Source organism: Protopterus annectens, chromosome 14.part0 (genome assembly GCF_019279795.1).
Source record: "Protopterus annectens isolate FY-2018-M chromosome 14.part0, PAN1.0, whole genome shotgun sequence".
NCBI classification, from domain to species: Eukaryota; Metazoa; Chordata; order Ceratodontiformes; family Protopteridae; genus Protopterus; species Protopterus annectens.
In genome coordinates, this window is record NC_056748.1 from 778,761,849 (window position 1) to 778,789,790 (window position 27,942).

The 27,942-nt window shown below is 36.7% G+C and overlaps 1 protein-coding gene across 2 annotated transcripts in view; it reads right to left on the reverse strand.

The window, feature by feature from the left end:
- Positions 1–9,014: 9,014 nt before the first annotated feature.
- Positions 9,015–27,942, reverse strand: part of CHAT (choline O-acetyltransferase) — a 683,939-nt gene continuing 665,011 nt past the window's right edge. For both annotated transcript variants that reach the window (XM_044056519.1, XM_044056518.1), the window contains one exon: positions 9,015–9,862. In XM_044056519.1, coding sequence (XP_043912454.1) covers positions 9,593–9,862 — 270 coding nt within the window. In that variant the 3' untranslated portion in view covers positions 9,015–9,592. The remainder of the gene's footprint in view (positions 9,863–27,942) is intronic.

A 27,942-nucleotide genomic window follows, 5' to 3' on the forward strand; every position in this document is an offset into this window, starting at 1 on the left:
TATACAAGCCTAGCCATAACAGTTCCCTGGCTATTTCTTCCCAGAATACTTACTTCCCTGGCGACTGACGTGATCCCCTGGGTGAATTTCCCATCTCCCATCCAATCATCAAGGTTCCTTTTGAAGAGGGCCAAAGAGGTGCTCATCTTGACATGTCTGGGCAATCTGTTCCACTTGTCAAGGTTTCTCTTGAAGAGTGTTAGTGAGGGGCTCTGTCTGATGTATATTGGAATCCTGTTCCAAAGCATGGGGAGTCTCTGGGTCAGGAACCTATCCCTCCAGCATGTTTTGTTTATTGTGATGACCAGGTTTAGATCCCTGGAGCATGTGGCTCTCTGGGATTGGGATTTCTTTAAGTGTGGCATGTCCAATAGCTCTGGGTATGACATGGCCTTGTATGTTAAGCAAAGATCTCCTCTGAGTAGGCGATATGCGACAGAGTATAGCTGGAGTTTTTTTAGCTGGTCAGCATAGGGCATCTGCTTTAGGCTTGTGATTCTTTTAGTGAGGTATTTCTGTGGCCTTTCCAGTTGTTGCAGATGTCTTGTGAGGTACATACCAAATGGGGCGTTGTACCCTATAATGAGTCTAATGAGGGATGAGTATAGTGGGACAATGACCTCCTTTTTTCTGGATGAAAATCCCTTAGTGATGAGGTGTGCCACACAGAAGGATTTCTTGACTGTTGTGGCGATGTGGTTATTGAAGGTGAGACCACTGTCCACCTGTGTCCCTAAGTCCCTTATCACACTTTCGGTGTTTAGTGTACTGCCACTTATGTGGTAATTCATGGGTACATGTTTTTTCCCATAGGGGATAGCTATACATTTCTTGGCATTTAGCTTGAGCCCATGGCTCTGGCACCAAGCATCTGTTTCTGTAAGGCCCTTTTGTAGAATAGCCACATAATTTGGGGATTCAATAATGGCTCCCAGTTTGCAGTCATCTGCGACCTTTGTTAGCCAGAGTCCCTTAGTGCTGGCCTGTACTTCAGAGAAGTACCTGACAAGCAAGAGCGGTCCCAGGACCTGAGGTACACCACTTGTCACTTGTCTGGAGCAGGATTTTGAACCGGCTACTTTTACAGTGTGGGTTCTGTCAGTAAGCCAGTTGGCAACCCATTGAGTGACGTAGGGATTAATGCCCAGCTTAGTAAGTTTATCTATGATTCCAGAGTGGGGGATGGTGTTGAAGGCCTTGGCAATGTCCAGATAGGCTGTGTGGACCGCCTTGCCCTTGTCCATGACTCTGGAGACTGATTCGAAGAATTTAATCAGGTTGATCAAGACAAGATCAGCCCTTTCCAAAACCAAACTGGGCGGGGTCCAGTGTCTGAAGGTTGCCAATGCCTTTTTTTATAAGTTCCATGATAATACATTCCATGGCTTTCCAAATCAAACTCGTCAAACTGATGGGACGATAATTCCCGGGATCCAAGGTGGACCCCCCCCCCCTTGTGGAGTGGGATAACTGTAGCTGTGTGCCACTCATTCAGCACGAAGCCTGAGGTGAGACTATGATTAAACATGACACTTAGGTGAGGTGCCAGTTCATTTTGTAGTTCATGTAGTACACATCCCGGGATGTCGTCTGGTCCCATGGATGCTGTATTCTTAGCTTTGGAGAGTGTATTTTTTACCTGTGTGGCCATGATTACCAGAATTTGGCAGTCTTTTGGTACTGAGATGGGCCCTTTAGGGGGTGGGAGGGGGGTGAAGTTGGCACTGAATTGATCTGCCAGGATATTGCCAATATCCTTGGGATTAGTATATTTAATGCCATTCTGTTGTATCTCAGAGCAGATCTGAGCTTTGCCATTTAGATTCTTGACATAACTATGGAATGCCTTGTGTTTGTCCTTGGAATCTTTGGCAATTTTATTTTCGTAACTAGCTTTGGAGGATTTTATGAGGGATCTCAGCTATTACATCCTGGGATTTTCCTCTTTTCTGCAACAGTTTCTTCCTTCTGTTGTATAGTTTGTTTATGGCAGGGGACCACCATATTGGCTTCCTTTTTTTGGATGAGAGTGTCTTGGTTCTATTTGGAAAGGCACGATTCTTGCACAAGTGGATGTGCTCGTACAGTGCCTTAGTGCAGGATTCAGCAGTCGAATGTTCAGTTCCTGCCTGCATGGGTGTCATGAAGTTTGTCACTTCTGACTTGAGTAGCATGAAGTTGGCTTTGGAGAAGTTTTTTTATGGAGGTTTCCCTACTGGGGGTGGGGGTGGGATGTGGACGTCAAGGGTGATTAGCTTATGGTCAGCTCTGACTAACGAGGGGGTGACCACTGGTGTGGAGCATCAATCTCCCATGTTGGTAATGACCAGGTCTAGGATATTTGAGTCCGTGGTGGGACTATGGATTAGCTGATCCAGGGCGGTGGAATTTATGAATTCCAGGAACCGTTGGGCAAAGGTGTTGGTACCCGAGTAGTTTTCCCAATTAATGGCAGGGTAGTTGAAATCACCTATTATTAGGGTCCTTGGTTGTATCTTAATATTTTCCAGTATGTTTAGAAAGGTGTAGTGAGAATCTTTGGGCATGGTGGGAGGTCTGTAGCAAGCTACAATTTGGATTGCAGTCTTACCTAGTGTTAGTTGTACCTGTAGAATTTCAGATGCATTGTGTTGGGCAACTAGCCTGGAGGTGTGAATATCCTTGGTGAATATGGACACTCCTCCACCTTTAGTGTTTCGGTCCTGGTTTGGTGGCCGAAAAGTGTGGTAAGAGTTGTAGCCTGGTATTGCAGGGGTGCTCTCTGGAGCCTTGAACCAGGTCTCAGTTACTGCACAGATATCGATGTATGTTTAGCTCAAGGCAGATGTTTACTAATTCCTGTTTGGTTAATGATGCATTCTATTTTGTGTGGCAGAGAGACTGGTCTCCTAATTGGTGCTTTGTGTATTGACCTCACCAAAGCCCTTTGACTTGGTTAATCATTTAATTATTTGACCGCTTAAAAGCCGCAAGGTATATTCCTAGTGTTTTTTTGTGATTTTCAAGTTATCCTGCTGAAAGACCCTTCCAAGTCATGTTTCTTTGCCTTCTTTCACATTGGAGTCTTTCAACGTTCTTTTTTTTGTTCTTCCTTTTTTATGTATTTATTTACATTATAGCCTCAGATGTTGCTACACTCTGCCTTATCTATTTTATAGTAATGACTAGGTAGTCTTCAGGTTCTCAGCCTCTCACAAAGTTATCAGACAGTTTCTGCTAACCAATCTGTAGAACCTGCTAAAATGGCTTGAAGGGAATATCTTATTCCACTCTCTCTCTTTTATTGGGGTAACAAACATCTTTCAAGTGTTAAAATAAAGAAGAAATACCAAACCAACAGACTAAAATCCAGGAACTTTAATAGATGTATCCAAAAGAGTGTTACTCCTCTCTCTCTGTCTTCCATGTTGTTTCTCGTTTTCTTTTTTTTTTAAAATGCATTATTGCCTTTCTTTCTTTTCAGTTTTAATTTCTTTTCTTTTCCAGGTATCACATACCCCTTCCTCCTTAGGATGGTGATCTCTACTTTTTAGTGAGAGTTGCTTTCTTTTTAATTGTTCAACATATGTTGAAACATAGTCTGTGTTGCTTTTCTTCCAGGTTCTTGACATTTTCCTGTTTATTTTCGCGATTTCTTCATCCTTTCATTTTCTCATGCCTTCTTGTTTCTCATCATTTATTTTTAAATATTCACAGTTGGATGCATTGCCTTTCTTTTGCCCCCATTCCCAGGTAATCAAGGTACTGTCCAGTTCCAGCTAATTGCTTTGTGGAAGAATCAGCATGACTGACATCCTGGAGTACCAGAAATACGTCTGTTCTACCCCACAAATAGTTATTGTCAAAGTTCAATATAAATTGCAGATTATTTTCATGACTGGACTGGTATAATAAGGGGGAACCTTAGAGATCAAGTCATTACTTCACTAGTTTACAGAGCGATCAGTTGCAACATAAAATTTAAAACAAAAAATAATTACACTTTCATTTTCAGCTTATAAGTAGTGTTATATTTAATTTCTGAAGATTGCATTGCATTTTTGCCAAATCCTTTGGCAAAGAGGACTAAGCCTATGAGCTTTAAAAAGCTGTTTGCTTTGGACCAGGGTTTGATTTCCACAGCATTCATTAGCCTACTGTATGGCACTGAACAAGTCACTTAACCATGTAGTGCTTTGGGGTAATCAGGAAACAGCTAGGTTTTCATTGGCTTCCTGGGCTGCATGCCTATTAACTATGATCCTTTGGCAAGTCAGTGGCTGAAATTAACCCCTTTAGAATAAGTCAATTGCCCCAATTAACAAGTGTTAAACAAACCAGCACACAAATAAATTCATTTCTTATGCCCTACCTGCCATCTTGCTGTCTCAATTTGGCTGCCTTGGGGCTGCTTGCATTCAACAAGTTGAGTTTTGAATCATCTGATCTCTAATTTTTCAAGTTCCTGACCTGTAGGATTCATAACTTTGGCAATTTCATGAATGTCCTACTTGGAGGATCTCAAGAAAGTGCCTGAAAAGACACATTTCACAGGATTTTTTTTGACCTCTTCTAGGTTTAGTTGGACATAGTATGTACAATGTTGACCATTTTATATTTGTTTCATGACTTATTTTGTTGAATAGTTCAAGATATTGCTCTTAATGTTTTGTAGTGTGCCTAACAGAATGTGTTAACTAAAGGTTAACTGACTGATAGCAAATGTATAACAATAAAAGAGCATTCTAATGCCTTCTCTTCATAAAAGTGTATTTGATAAAGAAGAGAATTATAAGTCATTATAGCTTGATGAACAATGTAATACTATCTCGGTCTTTAATATGAACTCATTTCTAACATACTTTACCAGCCAGTTAAATAAACCTGTAGCTTATATCTGCATGCCATGAGTATATAGGCAGATGGGAGATTAAGGAATAGACATATTCCTGCATGGAAGGTGATCCCAAACTACAATGCAAAGTACTGGAATACCAGAATTATAATGATTTACATCCCTAGGAAATGTGCATTTATTGCATTTACTCTAGACTAATATAAAAGCATTGTGTTCAGCATTTGTGGGAAGATGCGCTGTAGCCAGTTTTGTAAAATACAAATCTTCATGAGCCCTTCTGAGCAATACTCCTATGTGAGCAGTTATTGCATTATTGTGTTTGTTTGTTTGTTAGCCACATATAGGGACTTATCTATTATGGGACATTTTCAGTCATGCCCTGCGCTACAAGGCAAAAATAATATATTAAGAACAATAAACACACTATAAACCATACAAGCAAATTTATGCATAATGGACAGAATGAACAGGTACAACTACAGATGTCACAAAAGGAATAAATGTTAACATGCGCAAATCATTTAAGTTATACGATGCAATGGCAGATATGCGAAAGGATGTTTTTAATGGTTCATATTAGCAAACCAAAAGATGCCGAAGACACAAAAGAGTGAATGCCAGTGTGCATTTGCACTTTTGTGAGTTTGGCATTCTGAGTGGAGATCACACTATAGTGGGGATCGGGGCATGTACCCATTCCTTCACTGTTGTGCATCCTCAGAGTTAGTATATATAATTAGTGGGGGAGTGGGGGGGTGCAGGGGGCTTGCCCCCCTGCAAAACGTGTGGCACCGGATGTTGAGGTAAGTTAAAAAAAATGTCAACAGATTGAATTCGAATTGTTGACATTTTTTTATTTGTTCCTGTGATCGTTCGCTAATGCTAATTTTGGTAGTGTTTTTCGAGTAACTTATTTCTCGCACAAAACATTTTCAAAATTGTGATGGTAAACCAGTATAATACAATATCCACATGTTTAATTGCAGTCATCATAGAGGTATACAATGTTATGTTGAAATGAGTTAACAGTAGAAATGGTAACTATAACATACATGGTTAGAGAGATCATTTTTTTTTTTTTATCTTAAATGGACTGGGTTATTTTATATAAATGTACATGATTCTTCCCTTAAGAAAATGACACAGTTTCTCCTTGAATTAAGCCATCTCAGTGGAATTACAAGTCATTGCTCAGGACTAAGAAAGATTATGCTCATTGGTTAAGATTTGGTTGAGGTCTATGTGCCTTAATTATTTCCTTAGTGTAGTTTTGTGTCTCATGCTGTAAGATTAAGGGAAGACATGCATACACTGTGGGAGTGTTGATTTAAAGTCATAGCTCTGTATCATGTGCTTGAAGCTAAAGGTGGAAAATGAAAAACAGAACTTCAAGTGGTGAGTCAAATAAATTCCAGACGTTATTTATATTTACTGCATCTTTTATTAGATAGACACAAGTATGCACACTACATACATACATGTATATATATATATATATATTTGACAATACATTTTAGAATAGGAATATAAATAAAATTAACATATATTTCTATATTTAATTTACATAAATACATATATTATGCAAATAAAACAAGCTAAACTTCTCATAAACAAAATAGTTTTAAATAGCTATATTTTATAAAAATAAAATATGGATAAATTGGTTCAGACTCATACAGACTTAATGTGAGTTACACCATTGTATTGCCCCACTTACACAGCAGCATTTTTATCAGAATAACTCATGTTCAGCAAGATTAAGAATGTATGAATCTTCGCTTGCAATTTTTTATATATAAAGAGTAATCAGTTGCAGTTTTATATTTCAATAAATTTTATTAAAATCCATGGCCAGTGAAGACCACAGGTTTTTATATTGAAGTACTTGCCTTTATTGCCATTACAGTTCGTTATTCTTTCTCTTAGAGTATATTCAGTTGCTTTCTAATTTTTAGTAATCAGTGGTGCAGTGGATTGTGTTGTCACCTCACAGCAAGAAGTTCTCCGTTTCGATTCTCAGCTGGGATGCCTTCTGTGTGGAGTCTGCATGTCCTCCCTGAATTCATGTGGGCTTTCTCTGGGTGCTTGGTTTCCTCCCATGTTTAAGTTTCCCAGTAAACAAATGTTAATAAATAAATACATTTCAATTCATAACAGTAAAAACAATTGAAAATTAATCATGATTTTTACATAACCTGTGATATGGAATGATTCTATATTTTGACATGTTTTGTTGATCTCTAATAAGATTTTTGACCCACTGCTAAACATTACTATTTACACAGTCTATACTAAATATTTATTTTTCTTGCATAGGTGCAAACTTCTGTGATACACACTTTTGCTTGGAAAAAAAAATCCCCCAATTCACAAGTATACAGCAGTTTTTAGACACTCATTTAAGTAAATACTCATGAAATGTACTGTGTCATAATTGTTCTAACACAGAAAACACAGTGTTGTATGAATTTGATAATTTACCTCATAACATACATATACACACATTTGTTAATTATTTATAATATTAACTAAGCAGTCAAAAATAAAACTAATAGGCAGTGCAGTTACATTCTTGAAAAAGTATAGCTCTGAAACGCAAGACAGAAGCTATGCATATGCATTTTTATACCTGCTGCTAGCTAGCAACACTTACAAATCTTTTCATCTGTGCAGCAGAGAATTTATTTAGTTATTTACAATCTATTGTACATATTCTGTATCTTGGCAACAAGTATTGCTTATACACATTTTGGCACTGTTTAGCTGAAATATGTGTACATAGTTTTGTAGAATAGCTTTTACACATCCAGAAACTGCATGTAAAATATTGGCTTTGACACACATTTTTAAGTTTAGCACTATTTTCTATTACTGTTGTTACAGAGGGCAGCTATATGAAGAAAGATTACAACTCCTAGTAATCTAATCTGTTCATTCTTTGTGTTGCCATATGTAACATTATAATACCCCATGCAAACAATAAACAGTATTATGACAGCTTGTAAAATAAACTGTCATAAAATGTAGATGTACTGCAGGAAAGTAAATCATAGTGATTTTGTTTATACAAAAAATATTCTTACTTTTAAACAACAAGCATGAAATGACAAAAATATCTCTGGTGTTTGTGGATACATATGTGTTTGTGTGTGTATCTATATATATATATATATATATATATATATATATATATATATATATATATATATATATATATATAAACGTGTGTATATATACACATACATATATACTTGTGCATGTAGATATCCTAAAAACTGACCTGTATTTAAAAATTTAGCAGTTGCTTCTATTTGTCACATGGAAATAAGGTTGTATTTATATATATCTAATTAATGTGTAATTTATATTTGATTGGGTTAAAGGAGACTTCTCCATTTAACTGTGTTCAGAGGATTAATTTGTATACTTTGGTTATAATGTCACCTTGCATTGAAATGCATAATTTGTAGGCCTACAAAGAAGGCATTAATTCAAACAACACATTATTCAAAATATACTTTAAAATATACCTTTGTTTAATATATTATATATAGTAATATTTTGGTAAATTTCTATGATGTAGCCTAGAGTTGCTGGATCTGAAACAGGCAAGGATTGTACTCCGTTTATAACAGTTAATGGAATCCAATCATATGGGCGTTTCTTAGAACTGTTGAGGTTGTGTGTGTTATACTTCAGATTCAGTAGTAAATAACATTTTCACATTTAATAAAATATTTTGTAAAGTACTTGGAAAAGTCAAACGAATATTGTACCAACCAATAACCAAAAGCAGAAAAAGTCCAGTCTTCTGTGGTGTAGGAATAAATATTTATTAAATATATAAAGGTGTTGTTTTTTAAAAAATGGCATCTGATGAAGTCTTGTGCTCAAGATAAAAGCACTTATTTTTGCCTATTTGAGGATTTAATAAATATTTATTCCTACACCACGGAAGACTGGACTTTTTCTACTTTTGGTTATTTTGTAAAGTAATTTGATAGTTTCTGACTTCCATATTATAACAGAAGAATTGAAACAAAACTAATTTGTATATAAATTCTTAAGTTGTGGTGGAGGGGATGTTTAGACCCTTAATTCATTGAGGAAAACCAACAACCACAAACCAAGATCATTACCTCATCTTACTCACCTGATAATCTAAGTTTTTTTAAAATATAGTTAGTAATGCTGATATATATAGGTAGTTTACGCCACAATATGGGTACAAGCTTTTGACTTCTGACTATAGTTTGATTTAAATTTAATTTGTATATTGATACATATGTATTTTTTAAGGTCATAGCATAGTTTAATTCTATAATTAGAATGAGTATTCTGCCTGCAAGTTAGCAAGTATAGTAATTTGCAGGGTAGCAATCAGTTTAGGTTTTTGGTACAGTTTGCGTAGGAAAATATCAAACAGCATCTATGCAGAAACACTATGTCTTTGGCTAGAGCTGAAGATGTCTAGAACCTATAGGGTACATAATCAAGATGTCGCTAGCCTTTGGAAAACATGTTTTAGCTGATGATACAGACTTGGTATGCTTCTCTTTGAATAATTTTCTAAGGGTGTGACATACTTGCAGGCTTATAATATCAGAAATGGCATCATTTAGCATTTTGACAAATCTACTGTGGGGAAAGTGATAAAACACTTATTCCATTTTCTTTAGTTGTAGAGAATATCATTTTAGCATTTATTTCTGTAAGAAAGACAAGTAATTTGGAAATTGGTCGGCAATGAGAGTGCTATGCACTACTTCCATTTTGAACTTTTTGTAGAGCTTCTGGTTCTTCGCATGGCTTGGCAGCAGCGGCGTTACATTTATTGCACAATTCTTTCATTTCTGTAAGGCTTTCTTCCAGAGCTTTTGAAAATCTTGTAGAACACGTATCTTTGCAGTCTCTGAAACTTGAAATGCAGAAGCGTATATCATCTGACTGTGGGTTGTAGCAAGCACCATAACCATTTGGGACAACTGGCCCATAACAACAAAACATCTCAATAGTTGTAGGGACCTGAAATAATGCACAAATATGAAATATGTTTGTTGTCTTTCTTTGACATATTGAAATGAAATTTTATAAGTACATTTAGTTATAAACTAAAGTCATATTTGCAATTTATCATTTTACTTCTGTAACGGTTCACTGGAAATTAAAAATGTATACCATTTTGTTAGCAATCACATAGCTGATATGCTAGAGACAGTAATTGGTAGCTAATAACTAACTCAACAGAACTATTCAAAATGTCTTTCTTTGGCTATTATACTGTGGTAAACATGCTACTTAGTAATGAATTGAAATGCAAATTTTTCATGACTCACAGCATACTCCAAATCCTATAATAACCACTGCTGGAATGTACTAACTCCTGCTGGGGAATGGCTACAGAAAAAGCCAGTTATATCTGCTAAACCAGAAATATGATATAATATTATGCAGGCAAGTCTCCCTGAGTACCATTGCCATCAAAAAAACTGCAGCAGGAAACCATGAAAACACTAATTAGCAGAAACACTTTCTGCCATTATCACCCATTAAACACTGCCATTTTCTTGATTTTTAACCAGACAAGCTTATCTTGCAGTTTCAGGTAAACTTAAGCAATGGTTTTAAAAATTATTCCAAGTATTACAATTGAGATAATGAATATTAATGACAAGTTGAATATGCCAGAACATTTTGACAAGCACTGCCTCCAGTTACCTTGTAATCTCAGACAATTTCTAAAACTATATGAGATACCAGATCTAAGTTAATGAATTTTATTGCCGATGTAACAACTGAAATTACTTTAAAAATGAAATTGCCAGTCATAAATATGACTTGTTTTTACTGTATCATTTCTTTCTAAGCTGGCATCCTTATGTAGCAGTGTGTGTGTGTGTGGGGGGGGGGGGGGCTGGGGGTTCAGCTGAAGCCTTGGGGGAAGGTACACCTCTGGAAGTAATCTTTGAGCAGGATATCCCATGACTCACTGCAACAGTGAATAGTACAATGAACATCATAACCTGACCAGCTGAAGAGTTTTCTGCTTTAGGTTCTTGAATTCCAGTTTGCTTGTACTGGTCTGATTTTGTAGAAGGAATCATAGAAAATACTAAGCAACTGTCCCTGTGGCCAGTGCTCCTCAACCTCCCTTGGACCTTGGCTCCTTTTTAAAGGATCAACAGGCCAGTCATATCAGGGATGAATCAGTTATTTAATTTCCTTTTGAAGGAAGATAGAGTGTTGCATTGCTTAATGTGGAGTAAAAGATTGTTTCGGAGAAGGCGTAAGTGTTGCCTGAAAAATCTGGTTTTCCACAATGTTTTGTTTATTTACTGAAGCAGGTTTAGGTCCCTGGTTCAAGTGTTAATGGGACTGCTTCATTTGTGGATATATAGTGGAACATTTAATAGTCTGACATGCAAGGCCCAGATTGTTGCCAAGAAAGTCTATAGGACACTGACTAAAGGGATAATGCTTTTAGTCTCTCCCGGTAGTTCTTGTTTTTTTAAGTGTCATCTTTTTAGTTAAGAACCTCTGAGGTTTTTTCAGTTTTTTGATATGACAAGGGAGGGTGGCCTAATGGTTAAGGTGTTTGCCTTACAAACACAAGGTGCAGGGTTTGAGTCTCACAAGGGATAAGTGGCTAGGCTTAAAATGACTCGCAAGGGCAGTTAGCTTAGTATGAATCTATGAACCTATAAATCCCTAAAGAGGCATTGCATTTGATAATAGGTCTATTTAATGCTGAATATGTAAGTGTAAGAACTTCTTAGATCTAGAAAAATACCTTTTGTAGTTAGCAGCACCACCTAAAAAGACTTCATAACACTGTTGCAACATGATTGTCAAAGGTAAGAGAATTATCTACCCATGTTCCAAAGTCTGTTATCACAATTTCATTCTGAAGCAGGGTATTGCTTATACTGTAAAATGGCTGAAGAGATTGCTCAACATATGCAATGATATTGCAGTTTTTTTAGCATTTTGTTTTAACTTGTCTTTTGAGCATCAGTTGTTGACATGTGAGTTCCAGCTGGATCTTCTGAGTATCAGAGGTGGAACTGATGATGACACACAGTTTGTAGTCATCTACAAACTTGGTTAGCAAGAAATTCACATTTGAAATTTGGTTATCTTTGATTTATATGCTGAATAGCAGGGGTCCCAGCATGGTCCCTGAGGAATACTACACTGGTCACCTTTATGCTCACTGAGAGAGCAGCTACCACCCCCGCTACAATGGTTCTATCACTCAACCAGTTTTCAAGATGGAGGATGGTCCTTTCCTATTACTGGCTATGATAGGAGGCAAAAGTAGTAACAATTGTACTTCTGGTTAAACTGTCTTCACTGTATAAGCATACTTCACACTTCTTCCACTTCTGGTCTGATCCTACCACATCTCAAAAACAAAGTCAAGAAGCTTTTTCCATTAGTTACTTTTTAATTTTTTTAGTGAACTAGGGTAAAACCAAACAAAGACCCTTCTACTGCTCTGTATAGCATCTTCTCAGCAGAGTTCTTTGACTTTCTCTTAGCTTATAGCATTCACACTCGGCAAAAGATGATGGTTTTTTATCATCAAAATGAATGATTAACTTCCCAACCCATTATATCCCTATTGCAAATTCTACAATGCTTCAAACATTTTCTAATTTTGAATCGAACCTGTTGAAATGAATAACAAAATATCCTCGAGAAATGATTCTCTGATTGCAAAGTCCTGTAATAAATCTGAGTAAACAATAAAAATATTTTGACCAGCTGAAGAGGTTTCTTTTATATTACTGTGCTTCCTTTCTACCTGTAATTATTAGACTGTAGAGATGTATATTATACAAAAACACAACTTCATTACACCTAAAACATGCATGGAACAAAGATGCGTCTGTGAACAAAATTCACAATGTTTGCATGTGTCTTTCTGATCTCACTGGTAATTTTCTGGTAAGCTTTTTTATCTTACAAATGATCACCTTTCTGCAGTAGACAGAAAAGTGCTTTCTGAAGAAACTAGTACCATGTTTTCATATTTTGCGTTTCATTTTTGGAATATAATAATGTAGCAGCTCAGGTTTTTTGCAGCTGCTTGAAAAGGGGAATGTGTAAATGCAGGGATTTCTTTGCAAAAAATATACTTGTTTCTAACCATCACAATTCTATAAATATAATTTTCTTTGTTCTTTTATTAATTTGGTATATAACCTTCATTCCTGACTGCATGGAACATGTAAATAAAGTTATTTGTTGCAGTACGGTTGGTTCATAGGCTCAACTGTCAATGTAGCCATTGTGTTTACTTTTTATTTCTGTTTATTTTTAGTATTACGTTCCCTGATCTGATTTGAACACCCCAGTGGTATCTCCCAGGCATGGACTTTCAAACAGAACCAGTACAGGCAGAAGTCATCTCTAAGTAACCTATATGACACAGAATATGACAGTTGCCCTGAACTCTCTCTGAATAGTTTGTTTTTTCCATGTTTGTGTTTTTTTTTTTCATAAGGAATCATTGTATGTTTTCAAGTTGTTTCAGGTAGCTTATTCAAAGGCCACAAAACACAGTATTGTATTCAATAAAGAAGTGGATTAGTGAAATATATAGCAGTATGATGACCCTCTAATGATTAGACATGGATTTCAGAACTGGCTGGGCTTCAGAGTATGCTTCACTGGTATTGGTACACACACATGGATCCAAGTTTAAACTGTTGTCTACCCTTTCCTTAGCTCTTTAATGAGTGAATAGATCATTTGTTTTGCAATTATAATTTTATTTCTATTAATTTGCCATCTGTTCTCTTATGTAGAAATCACTGACTATGTTTATGGTAGTAGATGATGGAAAAGTTCAGTAATGTCAATAAAAACAAAACCTCAGGCTGACAGTGGTATAGCTCAACATGCAGTATTATATAAATTCAGAGCTAAAGCCTTAATAGAGTAAACTAAGTAGATACTTTATAAAGTATGATCCTGAAAATATACAAGCAGTATTCACAGGTTTTCTGTGAAATCATTTTGCTGCATTAGATAGACATGTGAAACTGCAGGAAGAGTTATAGAAATATACCAAGAAAGTTTATTTTATTTATTTACTATTGTTTCACAGGTAAGTGGACTGATCTGTTGACTTTTTTAGCCATGACCTGAGCTGAAAGAGCAGAACATACATCAGAGTTTTAATCAATAATATTATTGATTAAATTATATATATATATATATATATATATATATATATATATATATATATATATATATATATATATATATATATATATTTATATATATATATATATATTATATATATATATATATATATATGCAATATATACAAAATAAGTACATTGCAAAATTCATAACATAGTAAGATTGGATGCAGATAGACTAACATTAAAAGATCCAGTCAGAGTGTATTGAAAAATACAATGTCTTTATTTATTTTTATTTATTTGACATTTGTTTACCAGAGTGGTCTGACTGGGTCTACAGAACCCGTTTTCAGCAGCGGCCTGGGGAGAAAAGCTCTACATACAGTACAATACAAATACGGTATAATCCAATACAATACAAATTACATTAGAAATACCATACAAAAATAAGTTGAAAGAACAAACTATGTTACAAAATGTTGCAATATATTACTACACATCTAGACAATTCTATAGAGTTAAAACATTACAGACAATAATAGTCATTCGCACCATACATGATGTAGCTAGTGTCCAAAAAATAGTACGTAGGTAGTGCATTGTGTGACATTGACTGTTATAGTACATGAAAAATAGAATGTTAGTTTCATTTAGGAAAATAGCAGCCAGAAGGTTAGTGATGCAGATAGATAGAGAGAGAGAGTTAAGAAGAATAGAAGCAATACAGCCTGAGCAGTAGCTTAAGGATATGGTATAGAAACAGAGAAGGCGTTAGAAAAGCCTTAGGATCTTGCAGTCTGTGAGGGCTTGAAATGAAGAGGATGATGAGGCCAGTGGGGAAGAAGAGGAAGACCTGAGCATTAGGCAGGCTTTATGCAGGAGCAGAGCCATGTATTTATGAGATGATTATTTAAAGAGGCTTTGAAATGGGTTAGGCCAGGCATAGACCTGGTAGCTACAGGCAGTGAACTCCAAAGTATAGAGTCAGAGTATGAATACATAGAGTGACCTGGTTTTCTTGTGGGTTTTGAGATAGCCAAGAGATTTTTGTCTTCTGATCATAGGGATCGAGTTGGTATGTAAGGTGTGACTAGATTGACTAGTGCAGGGCAGGCAGTAGGCTTGAAAATAAGGTTGTGCAAGGTGGATAGCTGAATAAAGGCAAGTTAGCTGAGTAGTTCAAGCCAGTTTAATTCTAGGATTGGTTTACAGTTCTGTGTGTGATATTTAGAGTTTGTGGCAAACCTTGCAACTTTGTTGTAGCACTGTTCCATCTTTCTTAGGGTAGAAGTTTGTAAGTTAGGATAGGGGCACCATAAAGAAGAGAGGGAAGTAAAAAATGTTTTTGCAAGGGTAGTTTTGGTTGCTGCAGTAAAGAAATTTGTTTCTATATAAGATTCCTAGTTTTTGATGAGTTTTCTCAATGCTAATGCCTAGAAGCTTGGTTTCCTGCACTATTTCTATGACGATGTTGTCAGATGCAAGCATGTTGAAATGATCAGTGACAGTGGAGGTGTTTTTGGGATGAAAGAGTACTAGTTTTGTCTACTTTGGATTAAGAAAGAGTTGGGAATTTGTTAGTCAGGATTTGACTGAAGTAATGGACTGTTGAGATTTTTGAAAGCAGTTTTGGTACTGATTGAGCAGTACAGATTATGGTGGAATCATCAGTGTATTGAATGAGGGTCACAGGGTGAGAGGCAATGTGACGGTTGTTTGTGAAAACGTTAAAGAGTAGGGTTCCTAGGATTTAGCCTTGAGGGACTCCAGTAGGGTTGTGGAGAAAGGGTGAGAGTTCATTGGACCATTTCGCTGCTTGTTTACGATCCTTGAGGTAGCTCAGAAACCATTTTACTGTGTTATGTGAGAAGCCTAAGTTAGACAGTGTGTTCAAAAGTAAGGTGTGAGACACTGTGTCAAAGGCCTTGGAGAGATCAAGGAATACTGAGACTGTATAGCATCCTGCACCTCTGGCCTCATTCACGGTGTCTGTAAAAGATAATACGGCTGTAGCTCTGCTGTGGCTAGGTCGGAAGCCATGTTGGGTTTTGGTTAAAAGGTTGTTTTGCAATAGATATTGCATTACCTGCTGATGAATACTTCTCTTGAAAATTTTGGATATGGGTGACAAGATATAGGACGGAAATTTGATGGATCAAAAGAATTGCCTCTTTTGTGGATGGGGGTGACGTGAGATTTGTTTCCATATGGAAGGTACTTCTAATTCAGACAAAGACCTATTTATAAGGATACTGATTGGGTAGGAGACTGAGTTTGCAGCCAGTCTGAGGTAGTGTGGTAGAAGATTGTTAGCTGAGGTAGAGCAGGGTTTTAGTTTTTGTAACAGTTTCTTAATGGTGTCAGTGGGTATGGGCTGAAATGAGAATGGGGTTTGTATGGCGTTTTGTTGAGTAGGGGGGTTAATAATGACAGGGTTAGAAGTAGTTGTTGGTCTGGGATTGGCATCTGAATAGGTTGAAGGGTGGGGGGTCCAGCATTAGAGGTGTTAGTAGGTCTGAAATTGATTTTATGAAGTGCTTGTTAAAGTTTTTGGCTATTTGTGATGGAGGGGTATCAGGTGATAGGGTGTGCTCTCCATTTCTTCCAGAGTTAAGTAGAGAAGATATGGAGTAACAAAATTTACTGGGGTTGATTTTATGCTGAAGCTGAAGCTGTGAATAATACGACTTCTTATTTCTGTTGATTAGTTTTGTCACTTTGTTACGTAGTGTTTTGAAATTAACATGATTTTGTTCATTTTTGTTTTGTTTCCAGGCTGACCAGGCTAGGTCCCTTTGCTTCATCAGGTGTTTATATTCCTTAGAGAGCCATGGTGCTGAGTTCCTTTTGATTATTTTCATATGAATGGGAGCTAGTGTATTAAGTATGTGAAGGAAGGTGTTATTATAGTACAGTACAGCATCATTAAGGGGTAGTTGTTTAAGGGGTGTCCAGTCTATTTCATGTACGAGATTGTTGAATTTATGCTGACAAAAATTAGTTGAGTTCCTAACTGATTTTAAAGTGTGTACTCTTAGGTGTTGGGAGTTTGTTCTAAGGGAATAAGCTGGTAGATGATCGCTAAGGGAGCTAGACAGTGTGCCAGAAGAGGGGTAATTGGCAGGGTGGGATACTAAGATCCAGTCTAGGATGGATTGGCAGGTACAATCTTTGCTGTATCTTGTTGGAGTATTGATAAGCTGAGAAAAAACATACAGATTTCTGCTCTTTGTGGAGGAGTTGGAAGCTATGGTTTGCCAATCTATATTTATGTCTCCTAAGATTATTGTTTTGAGGTTTATTGTTTGTGATGTCCAGGATAAAATATTTTCCAACACTGGTATAGTGTTACCTGGTGGGATATATATTACTATTATGCAAATTATTTTTGATATGTTGAGGTTCACAAAAGAGATTAATACCTCAGCATTGGAAAAATTGGGTATATTACTGGTGTAGGGTGTGATGCTGAGCTTAGAGGGATATAGAAGTCCCCCCCCCTTTTCATCTCTATCTCTTCTGATTACTGCAAAGTTTCGAGATATTATTTCTGAATCTTTTATATTGGGGTGTAGCCATGTTTCGGTAAGGGCTAGTATGTCAGGTTTATTTTGACCAATCCAGGCATGCAGTGGGGCTATGTTATTACATATACCTCTAAGGTTCAGTGTAAGTATATTTAAATCTTTGGGACTACTCTTGTGGTTAGGATTAGAGGGTGGGCCAGGGTTAGGATGTACGTCTCCACATTTGACTAGATTGGTAATGAACCATGGGAAGTTTTTTTTTATTCCTAGGTGATGGTACTGGTGTCAAGTGTGGTTTCATAGGAGGTGAGGAGGCCAATTTGTGGTTTGAATAATACGGGAGGGTATAGGAGAAAAGCTGGGAGGAGATATGTGAGAAGCTGTGTTTATAGGGAAGAGGGTTGGAGGAGGTTGCTGATGTGTATTGGTGTGTGGGGGTATGTGAGGATATAGCTGTAGTGATGTTGAGAATTAAGAGTAAAGAGGGTAGGCAGGTTAGGAGGAGCATGTCAGCTGTGATAGTGGGTTTAAAAATAGTAAAAGTGGTATTTGTGTGTTTGAATGTAATATCAGGTGTAAATAGAGATTATGTTATTATGTGATATGTGTGCAGCTGAAGGTAAGGTTGGAAATGTTTTGACTTCAGAGTGAGCTTTGACAATGTGGTTAGGTATTTTTCCTTGCTGTTTGTGATAAGGAGGGGTGAGGGAGATGTGATTGGTCAATAGTAAAATTATATTGGATAGGTTTTTATCTAGAGCCCTGGAAGTCATAATTCCCAGTACCCGTGAAGGAGACATCAGGAATTATATGGAGTGTAGCGAGGGTAACTGGATTATAAAGTTAAGAGCAGATAAAGGCATGGGACTCAATGAAAGGGCATCTATTAAACCAGTACTAAGAAGATGCAGGAACATCAAATAAGCATCAAGAACATTGATTTGCACATAGTTTTATAGCTTTGGTCTCAACAATAGTATAATAGGCTAAACATTAGTTTTTATTTTTTACTCACCAATATACTATTTATGCCAAGTCTTTTGTACATATATATTCTTTGCACATATAAGTCCATATATTTATAGCTTTATATAACATTTTTGTATATATACATTTATAGATGTATAGGTCCAAATGTAATTTTAAAGCTCTTTATATATGTAAGCATCAATTATATTTGTATAAACTTCATAATAAGTGCAGTCTGTAAATGTGTTTTATTTTCAATATATTAGTTTAGGCCTTTTATACTTTCATAGTATGTAGAAGTGATTTGTTTTTAACATAATAGTTTGAGTTTTTGTCTCTATAGTATCATCTTAAAACAATGTATAAATTTTGCAATAAGAGCTGTATGTAGAAGTGATTTGCTTTTAATATACTAGTTTAGGTGTCCTCCTTTGTTTTTTAGTACCACTTTAAAAGCCTTAATTGGTTGCAAGTTTCGATTGGGCTATACATACATAGAAGTCATATATATAGCATTTTGTTTTAAAGGTGCATGTATTAAAGATCTGATGATGCTTTTCAAGCGAAAGCGCTTATCCATGTCTAGACACCTGTGAATAAACTACATTTTTATTGGTATTGCTGTCCTGTTTCACTTCGTTCTTATCAGTTCGCTTATTTTATTATTTTTATCTTGGATTTGGTTACGGAGTGGCTATCAGGTTGTCTGGCAGTTAGCTTTTTAACAGTTTTAATAGTAAAATTATGGTGCAATGTTAGTTAGTGTGTATAGTAGAAGAGCATGTAGTAAGCCTGGAGCTAATGTAAGATAGTTTCAGGTGGTGATTGTATTGTGATGGTAAAGTAGAGAAAGATGCAAGGAATTATAGTAGAGGGTATTAGAATTCAAGGTGATGGATGTAAGGGAGAGCAGATACGTTTGGCTAAATAAAAGAAAGTTAGGTGTGCATGAAATGTGGGTGTAGACAAGGTAGAGTTGTATTTGATTGGATCATAGGAATGGGGGGAATGGTTTACTTAGGATAAGAGTAGAGGTGCTGGGGATTGGTGGGATATGGGGGAAGGTCAGAGAAGCAGAGTGAGCTAAAGTGAATGGACCGGGAAGAACCCCCCCCCCCCCGATGGTTTACCACCACAAACAATCAATGAGGTGGAATGTTCATGGATACAAAGAGAAGGTGTCTGAACTCAAATACTTGACTCAAGTCACAGCATCTGATTTTATAGTTACAGGCTTTTCAATGTCTTTTCAGGGATGTATTACACTGATAAGAATAAAATATGGTGAAGTGTTAATGTAGCTTCACCTTCAGCAGTAAAAGGCCTGTGAGTGTGGGTGAGCAAGTGGGGGTGGGGATATCCTTCCAACAGATTCAACGCTACAAAACAAAACACACTAATGTATGACTTAAATTAAGTTATTAGTTCGAGTCTTGGAAACTGCCTCACATAGATTTAACTCGGTGTATTTATTCCTTGTGAACCTTTGCAACTGCAGGTGAACTCTTGAGCTGTGCAAGTTGTTTAGGTAGCGGGATAAGATAACTTTTGCAGCAGCAGCAGTCAGACTTGCATGTGCTTGTTTCACTTTTTGTAGAGTGAAGTAGCTGGATGGAGCGAACACTTGGGAAACGGGGCAGTGAAGCGACTCAGTATATAAAAAATGCAAGCTAAGATGTGCATAAAATACATTGAAAGCATACATATTATACATAAACTCTTACATACATGTGAAATATTTGCCTATAAGATATCACATTAAGAGGCTGAGAGCAGTTTTTTAAATGTATTTTAGTATTTATGATATGTGATGGAAAATTATGTAACAATTGTCATGGTAGCACTTGAAGATACATGCAGTGAAGAGATGCTCGTTGTATGCATCTTTGAAGCTTTTAATGGTTTCAACTTTTTGATGTCTGTAGGTCGGTAGGTCCCAGTCTAGGGAAGCCTCTCTTGCATACCTCAGTTTAAATGGAGGGCATACGAGTGAAACTGTTGTCCTGTATACTTCAGAGACCATAAAGGTGGTCTTGCACCTTGTAAATTAGAGTACTTGGAATAAAAGTGGCTCTGTGATGAGTCACTGAAAGTCATTTGGAAGATTTTAGCAATTTGCAGACTTTATTCTCAGCAGTCTCTATTCTGTAGATATTGTGGGCTGAATGCATAGAGAGAAAAGAAAGGCCATATTCAAGTTTGTATATTAAAATATTTTTAACAATGCCCCAGTGAGCAGCATGTGAAAGGGGACTGATCTTGTAACATAGTTTTAATTGAGCAAAGACTTTATTAGTTACAAAAACTGTGTGTGGAAAAGGAAAGGGTAGACCTGAGTATCAGGCCTAGGTTCATTGACATTAGGCATTCTGTTCCCATTAAGATCTTAAGAGAATTGGAGGAATAGTGGGTAATTTCTTGGCTCAGGCAAAGCCCATGACATTGGCTTTCTTGGGGTTAATTAGTAGTTTGTTAATAGTGAAGCAGATGTATAAGTGAGTGAAACTGTCCTGTAGCTTGGTTTGCAGGTCAGACTGGCTGGTACTGGATAGCAGGAGCAGCATATCATCTGCAAGTAATTATTAATTTTAGATTTGGCAATTCTATGGGGAGATCATTAAAGTGAGTGGAGGAGAATTTACTATGCACTTGGAAGGTTCTGTCTCTTTAGATTGCTGTGAAACCAGCAAATAGTATTACCTGCAACGTTGAGTCTTTTGAGTTTGTTGAGAAGAAAGGTATGGTTGTCCAATTCAAAAGCCCTTGTCATGTCAACAGAAAGACCTACAGTAATACGTTTCTCATTCAGGTTGCAGTAAATGGCATCAGTGGCCATTCCCAGGGCAGTAAAGGTACTTAAGACATTGAGAAATCCATACTGTACATCATGTAAGAGGCCACAACTGTTAATGCGCTTATGTAGCTGCTTGTATAAAAGTTTTCCAAATATTTTGATAGTAGGGCACAGGGCAGAAATAGGTCTATAATCCTTCAACCCATTAAGAGAAGTGACTTTAGGTAGAGGGTTTATAACTGCGTGCTTGAATGCTGGTGGGACAGTGCCTGAGGTGAAAGAGAGGTTAAAGATATGAGTAAAGGCTTATCATTTTTCCAGCTGCAGTTGTATTTGAAGAAAGTGAAAAATCAATGAAAAATGCGAAAAAGAAAAATAGTCACAATAGTTGACTGATGAGATCTTAAATATTGCTCATAAAGATAGAGAAGCTAAAGCCAGATGAGACAGAGAGACTATTATGGAACTTATTTGAAATTAACAGCAAGATGAGACAAGGAGAAGTAATATAATGATATCTGCAGATGAGACAAGGAGAAGTAATATAATGATATCTGCAGATGAGACAAGAAGTAATATAATGATATCTGCAGATGAGACAAGGAGAAGTAATATAATGATATCTGCAGATGAGCAAGGAGAAGTAATATGATATCTGCAGATGAGACAAGGAGAAGTAATATAATGATATCTGCAGACGAGACAAGGAGAAGTAATATAATGATATCTGCAGATGAGACAAGGAGAAGTAATATAATGATATCTGCAGATGAGACAAGGAGAAGTAATATAATGATATCTGCAGATGAGACAAGGAGAAGTAATATAATGATATCTGCAGATGAGACAAGAAGTAATATAATGATATCTGCAGATGAGACAAGGAGAAGTAATATAATGATATCTGCAGACGAGACAAGGAGAAGTAATATAATGATATCTGCAGATGAGACAAGGAGAAGTAATATAATGATATCTGCAGATGAGACAAGAAGTAATATAATGATATCTGCAGATGAGACAAGGAGAAGTAATATAATGATATCTGCAGATGAGACAAGGAGAAGTAATATAATGATATATGCAAAATGAGACAAGGAGAAGTAATATAATGATATCTGCAAGATGAGACAAGGAGAAGTAATACAATGATATCTGCAGATGAGACAAGGAGAAGTAATATAATGATATCTGCAGATGAGACAAGAAGTAATATAATGATATCTGCAGATGAGACAAGGAGAAGTAATATAATGATATCTGCAGATGAGACAAGGAGAAGTAATATAATGATATCTGCAGATGAGACAAGGAGAAGTAATATAATGATATCTGCAGATGAGACAAGGAGAAGTAATATAATGATATCTGCAAGATGAGACAAGGAGAAGTAATATAATGATATCTGCAGATGAGACAAGGAGAAGTAATATAATGATATCTGAAGATGAGACAAGGAGAAGTAATATAATGATATCTGCAGATGAGACAAGAAGTAATATAATGATATCTGCAGATGAGACAAGAAGTAATATAATGATATCTGCAGATGAGACAAAGGAGAAGTAATATAATGATATCTGCAGATGAGACAAGGAGAAGTAATATAATGATATCTGCAGACGAGACAAGGAGAAGTAATATAATGATATCTGCAGATGAGACAAGGAGAAGTAATATAATGATATCTGCAGATGAGACAAAAAGTAATATAATGATATCTGCAAAGAAAGCAAAAATATTAGAAAAACAAGATCAACATTCTAGAACTGTCCATCATCGAACTAGAATGTTTAAAGGTGCTCGCTGTTCTATGCTAAACAGTACTGAGAAACTTAAGCAACGGTGGAATGACCACACTGTTTATTATACTGTACTGATCAAACATGGTCATTGTACTACAGTGATCAAAAGATCAAGAATCTTTTTAATGTGTATATAATGATCAGGATCTGATGGTGATGAAAGAAATAGAATCCGTACTAAGACCTTTATGAACAAAAGCCCTCTATAAAATTTTTATTTAAGTTTTGATTACATTTATACAGTTAAAAAATGATAGGATTTTTGTCAGGGTATTTGGAAGAAAACATCATGGCTGACTGATTTAAAAAAATGTGTTTATACCATTCTTGAATTAAGGGGATTCATCTGATTGTGGAAAATGTCTCACAATCTCTGATTCCACATGGCTGCAGGACTCTCCATGATTTTCAGCAGAGCTTGCAACTGTACCTGTAACATCAATTCCCAGAAATTCAAACAGGTTTCATGAAACAACAAGGAACAGGTGACATCATCATAGATGTGAGAGAGATTCTTGAAATGACAAAATAATATAAAAAGGATATATGCATGTGTTTTATTGATTATAGTAAGGCCTTGGATTGTAAATAATGAAAAACCCTAGGTCACACCGAGTAGCACGAGATCACCAGAATTTGATAGTTGTGTTGCACAATCTTTATATCACTTATGAAGTAACAGCCCAAACAGGACAGTTTGAAACAGAATGGTTTAGAATTGGTAAAGGTGCACAGCAAGCTAGCATACCTTCCCCTTGCTTGTTTAAATTTTACCCAAATCAACTCACCAGAGAAGCAGGCTTGCATGAAAAAATCAAGGTGTGAATATAAGAGGAGGAATTATCTACAGGCTTTGCTGTGCTGCTGATACCTGACTGACTGAAAATGTGAAAATGAAGATGTGTGAAACAAAATAGTCTCAAAATGGGTTTGCACCTCCATATGAGTAAGATAAAGATCCTGACAGCTGGTAAAATGAATATGTTATTCTTCATGGAGAAGAAATACAAGTAGCGTACAGCTTCAGCTTGCTTGGATCCATAAAAAAATACATTCTCTTGGCAGAAAGGCCCTGATGGCTTTAGGTAATATTTTCAATTGCAGAAATGTATATTTGCATGCAAAAATGTGGCTTGTGTAGTCTATGGTATTTTCAGTAATAATAATATTGCAGTGAAGCAAAAAGACAGTAAGACAACTGATGACTGTCAAAATATGACATGGGTGACGAATATTGCATGCAATATGGACTATGTCCTCCCCAAAAAAAGAACAATTGGTATCAGAGGACATACAATCTAAATATTCAATGGATGCTTCAGTGATAAGGCACTAACTTTCACAGTTTGGACATATTATACATAGAGAAAGCTCATTACAAAAAGGCGTCATGCCTAACAATGCCAAAAGTCAACATAAATGAGTACCTCAAGCAATGTGATGGATTGTATATTCACTCTGATGATGGATTCCCCTCAATCAGGGATAAGTTGTCTAACTAAGGACAAAACACAGTTCAGGAAAATTATCCATAAAGTGCTATGAGTGATTGTAATGTACCTATCATGTTTCTGTTTTTATACTGGGTGACCTTAAACTTTAATGGTCATACGGGCAAAGTTTTGGAAGCTGGCCAGACATCTGATCCTTGCAAGGATATGCCCATATAGCTTAGACCACTGCAACAGTGATCAGTTTGACCATTTACTGCTATAATAAGTTTAGCTAAACAATTGTGCTGTTTCTAGTGTTCAGTAATGTAACTAACCATAGTCTAAATTCATAATGTTTTATTTTGAAGATGTGTTTGTGTGTGCAGATATTCTAGGTAGATGAGAGAGACATAACTGAAACAGAAAGTTATCACAAAGGTAAATTGAAGTGTAGATGAATGAGTATCATAGTGACCAATTTACAAATCTCAAATTTGGATAAGCAGGCATTACATCTGGAGATGCAACTGAATAAGAAAATGCAGATATTTGCAGTAAAAGCCACACTTTGTACAGTAAACTTGTAAAGATCTTAGCTGACCTGTGTCATTCCATAATTAGTGGTGGTATAATATATGCTAACACTAACAGCATGAAGACTTATGATTCCTCTTTTAAAATATAAATGAGACTGCATTTATTTTCCAAGTATGAGGTAAGATGGACAGCAAACTTTCTGAGAAAGGCAATGCCCACACACCCACACAGTGCAAGTTGTTAGTGCTTCATCAGAAAGTATGAAGATGACCAGTAGTGCTGAGAACCTGCCCTTTTTGGTATTTACTTCCCAGGCTTCCAAACAGAGAGCCAAGGCCTCTGGCTAACAAATCTTGCAGATGACTGCAAGATGGAGAGGGGGTGTTGTCACCCTGTAACCCCCAAACCCTTAAAAATGAACTCATCCCAGTAAATTCTTGGTGAACTAAGGATGGACTCAGACTAAATGCTAAAAAGTGTAGTATCATAACTTTTAAAGACAAATCCCTCCCCTCATCATATTGTCCAGGCAACAAACATCTACAAGAAAAAAATGTAGTTAGGGACCTAAGTACCTGGGTTGATAGCGCCCTCCCTTTTGCCATCTTGTAACAACTGCTGTCAGGAAATCCTTTTATTTAGCTTAGCTAACTACCAAAGGAATAGCAGCATTTAAAGAAGTAATCAATTTCTTATACTCAGCATTATTGAGACTAGTTATCGAGAATTATTGAGTACAATGCCCCATTTGAGAAGTCTCTCTCTAAACATATCAAACAGTTAGAAAGACTCCAAAGGTTCCTAATCAAAAAGATCACAAGCCTAAAGTTCTTGAGCTACCAAGAGGCTGGAAGCTCTATCCCTTTATTCAATGCCTTACAGATTTTTGAGCGGAGATCTCTCCTTCACTTATCACACTATAAGAGACCAAATGACCTGGACCTCCTGTTTCTCTGCAAGACAAACACCTCCCCCAATACTACAACTGGGGACCTAAAACTTTACCAACAGATAAATAAAACATGATGGAATGGTAAATTTATGATCCAGCACCTCCCAATCCTCTGGAATAGCTTCTCCTGCATGTTAAGCAGTGGAACTTCATTTAAAAATACACTAGATGACTGGATGGGTATCCACACACTTACTCTGGGATTGACTGGAGTGGCTCACCTGGGGAAAGGTCATTGCAGTCTGAGGTAAGGTGGGTACTGTCATGACAAGAATGGCTTTGGAATATCCACGAATCTACTCATTTAAAGCCCTGGCTAATTAGAAAGACTGTTTGGAGTAAAGCAATGAAATTATTTTAATATGATGTGATTCAGTATGAGGAATGCATAGTACTTTCATTCCATTTAAAAAGTATCTGCTGGATCTTGACTTGCACCACACTAGCAAGAAAGGACATGCTTAATATATCTGAAACTTGTATTAAAATAAGTAACAGTGATTTTGATTCTGTGGTTAAGAGGGTGAATGACACTTTATTGGACTGTTTGTTAGGAAGTAGCATTACTATGGAGTTATACAATTACCTAGTATGTGATAAACCAATCACTCCTGTTATACATGGTTTTCCGAAGGTACATAAAGACCCTCAGATACCACCCTTCAGGCCCATAGTTTCTGGAAGGGGTTGGTGCACTGAGGGTCTATCGATAGATGTTGAAAAACATTTAAGGCCTATACTTGATAAGAATCATTGTGTACATCCACGATGGTGCAGCGGTAGCATTGTTGCCTCACAGCAAGAGGTTCTCCCGTTCGATTCTTGGCTGGAGTGCGGGGAGTGCCTTCTGTGTGGAGTCTGCATGTCCTCCCTGTGGTTGGGTGGGTGTTCAAAAGACATGCTTAAATGGGCGTGCCTTTGTTGAAGGTTGAACATCCAGCTGGCACCTTGGCGTTCGTGAAAATCTACTGCCAATCATTAGCAGACCAGAGTTCTGCTGTGGTGACTCCTAACTGGGAAAAGCCGAAAGAAAACAACAACAACTTGATAAGAATCGTGTTATGTTGAGTGATACAAAACAATTTTTAAATGACTTTTATCTATTTAAAACAACTAGAACTGCAATGAATAATTGCTGTTTGGTCACTCTTGATGTCCAATCACTTTTCACTTGTATACCTAATGCCATTGGCATTGTATCACTGAAAGAATACTTGAGCACTCATAGTGATTTCAGTGAAAATTTTGTGGAAGTGTGATGTTTATTTATGGAACTAATCCTGGAAAACAATGTTTTTTTGTTTGGTGACCAATTGTACTTACAGAAAGATGGCGTACCTATGGGCACATATTGTGCCAATAGCTACACCAACATGGTTTTAGCAAACATTTACTGGGAGTTAGACAGGAGGTCGTTTACTACAGGAGGTTTGTTGATGACCTCTTCCTGGTATGGGAAGGTAGTGAAGATAGTTTAATTGAGTTTTACAACAGGGTCAATGACACCACCACATTCTTGAGATTTACCATGAGTAGCTCTAGAGAAAAGATACATTTCTTGGACATCACTGCTACATTGTTGGGAGATAACACTATAACCACTAACACCTATCATAAGGAGTGTCACAGAAATGCGTACCTACACCGTAGAAGTATGCACCCCCCCATATATTTAAAAATATAATCAAAGGGCAAGGTTTAAGGGCCTCGAGGCTTAATGCTACTGATGCCGATTTTCAGGTTGAGATTGATAGTTTGATGACAAGGTTTAAGGACAGAGGCTACCATGATTCAGGGATAGATAGTATATTTTGGTCAGTTAAAGGTATGAGATGCACACATGGGAAGCACTATTTCTCTGATGAATCGTGGATTCAAGTAGAACTTGTAATTATACACGTTTACCACTCACATATTCTAGCAATATTAGGCA